The sequence below is a fragment of the Penaeus vannamei genome, unplaced genomic scaffold, assembly GCF_042767895.1.
Source record: "Penaeus vannamei isolate JL-2024 unplaced genomic scaffold, ASM4276789v1 unanchor315, whole genome shotgun sequence".
Classification (NCBI taxonomy): Eukaryota; Metazoa; Arthropoda; class Malacostraca; order Decapoda; family Penaeidae; genus Penaeus; species Penaeus vannamei.
This window is the reverse complement of record NW_027213319.1, coordinates 3,142-12,500: the sequence shown is the minus strand read 5'-3', so window position 1 is coordinate 12,500 and position 9,359 is coordinate 3,142. Positions and strand designations below refer to the sequence as shown.

General features: G+C 34.4%; 2 protein-coding genes across 2 annotated transcripts in view; one reads left to right on the top strand and one right to left on the bottom strand.

Annotated features, from left to right (window-relative positions):
- The window catches only part of LOC138860947 (zinc-regulated GTPase metalloprotein activator 1-like), a gene marked incomplete at its 3' end in the record, with an annotated part of 4,286 nt that extends 1,223 nt beyond the window's left edge, over positions 1-3,063 (top strand). The window contains 2 exon segments of the mRNA XM_070119532.1: positions 2,382-2,613; positions 2,967-3,063. Coding sequence (XP_069975633.1) covers positions 2,394-2,613; positions 2,967-3,063 — 317 coding nt within the window.
- A 3,111-nt stretch (positions 3,064-6,174) lies between these two features.
- LOC113802855 (uncharacterized) lies at positions 6,175-8,841 on the bottom strand (the record flags this gene model as incomplete). The annotated part of the gene is given in 2 exon segments (XM_070119531.1): positions 6,175-7,930; positions 8,564-8,841. Coding segments are annotated over 2 exon segments (442 nt in total), but the record flags the coding sequence as incomplete, so codon positions are not given.
- Positions 8,842-9,359: the final 518 nt, after the last annotated feature.

Below are 9,359 nucleotides of genomic sequence, written 5' to 3'. Positions count from 1 at the left end.
TGTCCCTGGGTCTGGGCTCCCTCCTGCCGTAACAAATGAGGTAAAGATTTTGTTGACCAGGCTGGGTGGGTGGGTGTAATTGGACGAAGCCCTTATATAACCCGGAATATACTGTGCTTGTTATTGTTTTACTGATTTTTTCTCTAATTTAAGCTCCCAAAGTCCCTGATGTGTATCATGCCCTTCCCAGCTGTCGGGGCCGATATCAGAGCAAAGGATATGAGCGGTAGATTCGTTCGAAACACGACGAAACCTAGTGGAGAACTATATTTTTCTCACCCGAGACACGGTGTTGGGTTTCATTTCCAAATTTAGTTTCATTGTTTATAAAGAAATTCCGTGATGATTAGCTTTCAATTATATTAATGATATAAGTAATAATAAAATGATGACAACAATAATAGTCGTAGTACTACTACTGCTACTACTACTACTAGTAGTAATAGTAATGATGATGATTATAGATAATAATAACAACAACAACAATAATGATAATGATGATGATAATAATAATAATAACAATAATAATAATAATGATAATGATGATAATTATAATTATTATAAAGGAGCACATGAACTTATTCGAGGAAGTTACCTAGACTGGCTCTTACCTCTTAGACTAGCACAACAGGTATCCAAACAAAACAGGTAAAAATGTCATACAGAAACGAGAGCAAGGTCTGACCTTGGACGATAGTGAAATATCCTTATCTTATGAATTCTAACCGCCATTCAAAAACGTTTTAAAGAATCTCTACAGATCGATTTACAATAACCGCTGAATGCCAATTTGTCAAATTAAAACGACCGCAGGATTAGTACAAAAAATAAGCAGTTCTACTGCAGTTATAAGATATTACTAGAGTCGAAAATCTCAACAAGAGCAATTTGGTTTATGGTAAAAGCACTCATTTCAAAACGTTAAAAATGTTTCAGATTCATGAAGCAGTCAGTGATAAGCAATGCAAAGGAAGAATGTTAATTCTAAAGCCCCCTTCTCCCCCTCCGATGCTATAGTCTTAATGGCCCTTCACAGTTATATATACGCTTCTTCAGAATAATCGATGTATACTTAAATTGCGATATATTTTCGTTCAATCTTCAAAAGTTTCCCCCCCAAATAACGGAGAACTCCATTTTCTACAATACAGTTTACTTCCGTTTTCTATGATTGTCATGTGGCTCACCTGTGAAACGTAAACAAACTTTGTTTTGGTCAAAAACGTGCCTGTCTTTCGGCTAAATATATCTTCAGGGAGAATTTCTGGTTTGTTATCATGCTTAATTAAGTTGTATTAGAAATATTATTGTGAGATCACTGTTAGTCTTCTCAGGACTAATAAGAAAATGGTGAGTTAGTTGTATATTATTTTAAAATTACATATAAGGCAATAAAGTTATGGGCATGTCCCCTTTTATATAGTGATTTTTTTTTTTTTTTTTTTTTTTTTTGAATAGCTCTGTATCTTCAAATCCAATATATCAGGTATAGATGGATTCTATATGATGTTTACTGTACATTAATAACAGTAGTGATGATACTAGACCAGATGGATGGGAAGGCTTAAGAATGCTAATTTATGTTAATTTATGCAGTATCTGCATTTTTGCCAATGTTTTGACCCCAAAAAGCATTCTTTATGGGTCTGCCGCCCTCCGATCCCCCACGTTACTTTATGCAGTATCTGCATTTTTGCCAATGTTTTGACCCCGAAAAGCATTCTTTATGGGTCTGCCGCCCTCCGATCCCCCACGTTACTTTATGGAGTATCAGTGCATTTTTGCCAATGTTTTGACCCCGAAAAGCATTCTTTGGGGGTCTGCTGCCCTCCGATCCCCCACCCTGGAAAGTAAAGGTAGAGCCTGGAAATGTCTGAATAAAACGGCTGCATTGGTGATACTTTGCCTTATACTGAGGTAGAGGCTCTGCAAGGTAAACATTTTTAGCCGCACACTGGGTCCTGTACTGTGCCAATAATGAGAGTTTTCAGCTGTGCTCTTTGTGCTTATTTATTGATTCTATCCATTATTGGTATAATTGGCGAGAAGTCAATAAGAGATGTTGATACCAAATTCAGTGTTAATATTGGTTATATACAGCTTTTGTTTAGAGGTATTGATTCTTTATATCTCATAGTTTATCTAATAAAGTTGGCTTAGAAAGGTAACTCAACTAAAGGCCAGTAAAATAAGAATACGAAAACTATTTGTGTAAATGCAGGATTATAGTCAATAACTCTTGTACAAGTGATACAATATATATATATATATATATATATATATATATATATATATATATATATATATATATATATATATATATATATATAAAAATCAACCAGAAATTATTGTGTACGTAAAAGAACCCATTACTCCTACAGATAAGAAAAACCATGTTAGGCGAGGAGGAGGATCAGGAAGCACCGATGTTGGTAGGAGAAAGTGACGATGATGAGGAGGCACCAGATCTAGTTGAAGTGGGGAATGCCGTAAGGGTGCCAGTGACCATCCTCACAGGGTACCTTGGGGCAGGCAAAACCACCCTTCTCAACTACATCCTCACGCAGGAACACAAGAAGAAGATTGCCGTCATCCTCAATGAATTTGGAGAAGGTACTGGGGGTGGGAGGAAATGAAACTGGGGAAGGCTTGGGTTTGATTTGCATGTTTTTGTAATTTGGCGTTGAAAATGGGCTGCATTTTATTTGAAAAAGAGAGAGAGAGAGAAAAAAAAAATGTTGGCCATATCTGTTGTGTGTTTCATATTTTAAAAAATATATATATATATTTTATATTATGATTATTTAAAATCATGTTTGATGATGATTTTTATTTGTTTGTCTTTTTGGATTGCATTTGTTGTATGAAATTTTTCCTATTAATCATAAATCTGAAATAATTTTTCCTAATAATCATAAATCTGAAATATTCTTAGATATTCTAATAAAATTACCTCCTTTTCTTAGGCAGTTCAATGGAGAAAAGCTTAAACATCAGCCAAGATGGAGACTTGTTTGAAGAGTGGCTTGAACTGCGCAATGGATGTCTCTGCTGCTCGGTGAAGTAAGTATCCTGCATGGTGCGGGGGGGCTTATTTCAGTATCAGTGTAGTTATTAATGTTATTATTATTATTATTTTTACTTTTATTTTTATAGTTTCCCCTACACCGGTGGCGGACCTTACACCGAATAATTTCTTCTGGGGAGTGGATAGTAACCCATGAACCAATGTTCTTTGGGGCTCTCCCTTCTTGCCGTTAGATCTTGAATAATTTTCTCGGTATCTCTGCCAGTCCTGGTTATGTTCTTTTTTCGCAACAAGTCAGAGTTATTATTTTCCTGATATTTATCAGAACCACTTAGCCCGCTGTATCTCTTACATCCTAACCATTTCATTTTGAGATCTTGTTATTTCTCTGTTCCCTCTTGTTCTTTTGTTATATAACTTGTTGTCTTCTGGAGGAACAGATATATTTCACTTTCCAGAATCTATTTTTGTTGATATTATTGTTATCGTTATTATTATTATTGTTATTATTATTTTTGTTATTATTATTTTTGTCATTGTTATTATTATTGTTTTTACTATTATTGTTATTATTGTTGTTGTTATTATTATCATCATTATCATTATCATTATCATTATAATTATTATTATGATCATTATTATTATTATTATTATTAATATGAATATGAACATTATTATTGTTGTTGTTATTATTATTATTGTTATTATTATTATTATTATTGTTATCATTATTATTATTGTTATTATTATCATTATTATTATTATTATCATTATTATTACTATTATTATTATTACCATTATTATCACTATGATTATGGTTATTGCTATTGTTATTGTTATTCTCAATCTCATCTTCACCATTTGCTTCACCATCGCTATCACCAGTGTCGTCGTCATCTTCACCATTGCTATTATTTTTATTTGTTATTTCTTTTTTTTTCTTCTGGTTTCACAAGAATGATTTAACAGTTCTTTTGCTATCGATAACATGTTAACTCTCTCAGGATCAGCTGTTCATTCTCTTTCTGAGGATTTTAACTGTTCTAAGTAAACAAGCTTTTTTTGTAAGATACCAAATAAATGAATATGAGCACAAACGCAGTAATGTGTACACAGAAATGAAAAGGTAAACAGCCACAATAAGAAATAAAAATAAATTGTTATGTTTTGAACTGTTCACGAGTTCCTCATATGAATAATTAACCGAAGTGGAATACAATCCATTTTGGTTCATTATTCATCTGAATAGGACCAGGTGAAGAGTTCGAAACATAACATTTATTATATTCTCATTTCCTATTGTGGCTGTTTTCCTTTTCATATCAAACAAATCTTTCATTTCATTTTCTACAATCGGGGATTTGTCAATTTTTGATGGAAATCAGTTATGAAATATTCTTCAGTGACTGAACTTCAGCACTGTGTCTTTTTTTACCGTCCAGTTAATGCCCTTTTGAATGCTTTTAAATCCCACAGGATTTGAATTTCAGTATTCTGTAAAACATCAAATCAGTTATTACTCAACTATATCATGTCTTCATTATTCCTTGGTCAGAGTGTTTACATTGAGACAAAATGCGGCTTAATGTCTCTTCTCTTTCACCAAACAGATTGGGCCATTTTTTGTCGAATATTTCTTTTCTTGGCCCATTTTCTCGTAAATGTCTGATTCTGTACGGGGATTGATATTCCTTCTGTTTCTGTAATGATCCCTACCTTGACCAATTCCATTGATTTGAACCTCTAGTATCACTGGTACCCTTATAATGCTTGTTGTTGTTATTGTTGTTGTTTTTATTTTTGTTGTTGTTGTTGCTGATCTTCTTTGTCTTCTTCTTCTTTGTCTTTGCCTTCATCTTCTTCTTCTTCTTTGTCTTCTTCTTCTTGTAATTATCATTATGATCATCACGATCATCATCAAGAGTGTTGTTGTCATTATCTTTATTATAGGCAGTCATTCTTATTATCAGTGTCAACAGCTTTGTTTAAATGTTTTGTTGATTTAGCAATATATACTTCAGTGATTAAGATTATATGTATAAGTCTCTTCGTATTGAAAAAGTAAAAGAAAAAAAATATTACTCTTACAGGCTTTTTTTGAACGATCTTTCAAACTTAATTCATATTTAGGAAATTTTTTCTCTGTCCAAATGAGATTTTAGTGTGGATTTTTTCATATATTTTTATCTGTTGGCTTACAAATTTCTATTATTGACTTTATATAGATAATGGTTAAAGTCTGCTTAAATGTATGTAATTTCAGTATTTTAAAAATGTAGTTTTTAACTCCGCATGATTATTATAAGGGTTTATAGGGAGAGGCACTGTTTTTATTTACTTTAATTGACATTGTCTTGAAATTATTATCAATTGGAATGTGGAATAAATCAAAATTGAGATTCAAAAGCAGTTATATCAAATACCAAAGGCCTGTGGGAGTCTTTCATGTATGACTTTGTAGTTGAAATGTTTCAACTGTTTGGACATACTCAGTGTGAATGTTTAACATCATTATATATGCTGCCTCATATGTTCAGTGAGGAATCATATTCATGTTGACAAATGTAGATGAGGTATGAATGAGAATTAATATCTTTACAATAGAAGAGATGTATTTGACTGGTTTTGAACATATCTATGTCTGATGATGATTTATTTGAAAACGGTCAGATACACATCTTCCATTGGGAAGATTGTCTCTCTCATTCATACCTTTTCTATATATGCAATATTGTAAGGTATGGGTGTGCATTACCTTCTTTTGTTTTTTAGTACTTTCGATCATTTTTACTTATGTTCAGGAATGACTTCGGAAGTTGGATGTTTAGTAAATATTCTTTATTATTATATATCTCTAACTACTCTGGTATATGCTAAATGCATATACCAGAAAAATATTTACGATGGCAAATATCTAGACTGTGTAACTGATATAAGAACATTAATGTTTAGTAATGTGTTAAATTTCTTTTTAGATATTTTTGATGAATAGAGGCGGGAATATTTGAAAGAATTGGCTCTATTCTGAGCTTGGGTTGTAGGATTAGAGGGTAATTGGGTAATAATGTGGATTTTTAACTCCAGTGGTTGTTATAACATGACAGAGATTGCCTTCTAGTAGTTAGGAAAAATATGCGACAGACCAGTCCAGTCTAATTTTTATTTCACTGATACTTCAACATGAATGATTAATTGTTCAATACATAGATATAATGGGATTAATAGCTAGTAAATTGGTTGGCAAATACAATGATAATGAAGTTCAGTTTATTAGGAATTTACATATTTTAATGCATAGTATCGTTTTGTATGCATGAGGCAATATATGTGGCAATTAACATAGGTAATATATATTTAGCATAATATTTGGGTAAAATCATAATTTAGATTTTTTAGTCAGATAAATGATATTGGCAGATAATTAGTCTACAGTAATTTCAAAATAATTTTCAGAAGTTTCTTGTAAATAGCAATTCTGGTTGGCTGACCATTTACTGTAATATTAAAAAAATATTATGCTCTACCTATACTGTATACATGAAGTAGCTAATATACATTTTTTTTTTAATTTTTTGTAATTAAGTGTAAAGTTATCAATCACTGACTATATTTATTAAGTTGGACAAGGTTCATGCTATAAGTTTATTGAAACCTGGTTTATAATATCATTAAGGAACATGCATATATTGAATGAATATACATAATAAGAAAGATCCTCTATACAATCACAACTGATTCTGGAATATTATTGATTATTTTTTTTCTTTTTTAATGACGTAATAAACTTTGGCATATTCATCAGAAGTTTCAATTTAAAAGTCAATGCTGGTTGAATAATATAGACTAACTAGTGACACTAATAATGAGTTGATAACTTTTGCAAATAGGAAGTTTTCATATATGAAATGTATGTGTATATATATTTATTTATGTTCTAATTAGATCAAAATCAGATATCAGTGAGATAATGAGAAGCATCTTTTTTTGTATTTTTGTTTTTGGTATAGCAAGTTAATACAATGACTTCAGTTTAATTTCAAAAAGGGTAAATAAACAAAAGTATTTTATGCTGTATTGGAACTTTGATCTTGCACATTATAAATGGGATATTTTATTCAATCAGTGTTTCATCTGCATGTGATTTAACCTTGATTTAATGTTGTTTTTGTACAAGATTAGTTCAGATTTGAAAAAAAAGGAGAAACTGTAGTTGGAATATATACATAGAAGTGAATTGACTATTAGAATTAAGTTCGGAATGGAGAAGAAATACAAAAATAAAAGGAAAAATATTGAGGAATAAGAAAGATCCTACATGGCATTAACAAAGAGTCATGGTTTGTTACGGATATATGTGTGTGTGTGTGTGTGTTTATATAACTTAGGCATACAGATACTCTTAATATATACAGTATATAATTACTGTATTATAACTGTTTGGTTAGACATTTCTTTGTGTATTATAATTTTTTCAAATTGAAGAACAATGTTAGTGAGTTCCTAACAGCAAACCAGCTTGTTAAGTAGTACGAAGTATGACCTCTATAAGGTTACATAAAAAGACTGAGTATAATCTTGCATATTCTTCAAGTCTACTGAGAAGTCCCCGTAGATTCATGATGCTACACTATTCTGTAGATGGGAATGTCCAAACTCCATGACACCTCTGTAGCTTCCAGTTGATGACATGCCATTCTGTTACTGTCATGTCATGTCATGTCATGAAATGATGTGGAGTCTACAAGTACGGGTGACAGTTGCCCCTGCTGTCGCGATATGTGCCATAAGTGCAGGCGCATGCCCCCTGTTCCTCATCCCACTCGGAGAGGTATGGGCACTGGCATACACCCCTGCGAAACACCTTCCCATCAGTGCACGGTGAGCTGGTGGCATCTCTCCTTCCTGTGCGCAAAAGATAGGAGGGAAGACAGAGAAAAAGAAAATAAGTTGTAATATGGAGATGGGTTTTGGATAGATATCCTTTTTATTTAGCTAGTTCCTACAGTTTATTGCTATTACTTGATTTTTTTTTCTAAATTTTATCATGGGGTTATTTAGAGCTTAACTTAATAAAGAAGTTGGTTATCGATGCAGTTAATGGCATGAGCTGTATCCTAAAAAGAAAATAGGTTTTATTATTTTTTTATGTTAGAAGCAAATTTTGTCTTACCAGCCTGGTGTTTTGTGATCATGGTGATAGGTACTGAAAGGATTTTAATTTCCATACATTACTCATGGATTTTCATGGTTTAGAGAAGTTAATGAAGATTTTGATTCATGTCTTTGAGCGCTCTTTCCTTATCAACATTTGCATTAAAGTACCATTGCCAGTTAGTCCTGTATATTAGATTATAATGGTGGCAAGAAGCATATAGGGAAAAGCGATTTTAGTATTCAGCATTATGATCTATAAGCAGTTATCCAAGGTTGCGCTTCTTCTCTGCCCAGTATGTCAAGACGTTTACTGTGGAGTCACAGTTAGGTTGCACGAAAAAGCAGGGGAACGCGTGACCATCGCCTGATCGGCGAGCTCACCCCGGTGGCTGGACTGGCCTGGTTTTCTCGCGACGTCGTATGACGTGCCGATGGCCTGGTAGGGCCTCCAGTGGCGGGTCCTGGCCAGGCTCTGGATCATTTCCCCGGTGAGCTTGGGCGGCAGGGCGTACAGGGAGTTGCCCTCCCGGTCCGCCAGAGGGTAGATCTGGGCCGAGGCGCGGGGCTTGGCTGGGTTCCTGCCCGAAGAGCCGCCGCCGAGGGGGTCACCCCACACGACCTCCATCGCGAGGGCCAGCAGGGTTGCCGTCAGCCATATTCTGAGGGAAGGGAAGGGGCTTGCTAGGGGGTTGTGTGCTACGGGGTCATTCATGGGTCTTAGGATTAATAGGGAGAATGGGTAGTCGGTGTTAGGGGTGTGACGATACTCGCGTACTTAAAATCCAAAAGAATAGTTCAGCTGTCCTTTCTGCTGCAGATGTACGTTCACGTACTACCATTTCTCTCTCTCTCTCTCTCTCTCTCTCTCTCTCTCTCTCTCTCTCTCTCTCTCTCTCTCTCTCTCTCTCTCTCTCTCTCTCTCTCTCTCTCTCTCTTTCTACACTCTCTTTCTCACTCTCTCTCTTTCTCACTCTCTCCCTCTCTCTCTCCCTCTCTCTCTCCCTCTCTCTCTCCCTCTCTCTCTCCCTCTCCCTCTCCTCTCCCTCTCCTCTCTCTCTTTCTCTCTCTCTCTCTCTCTCTCTCTCTCTCTCTCTCTCTCTCTCTCTCTCTCTCTCTCTCTCTCTCTCTCTCTCTCTCTCTCTCTCTCTCTCTCTCTCTCTCTCTCTAACTCACACTC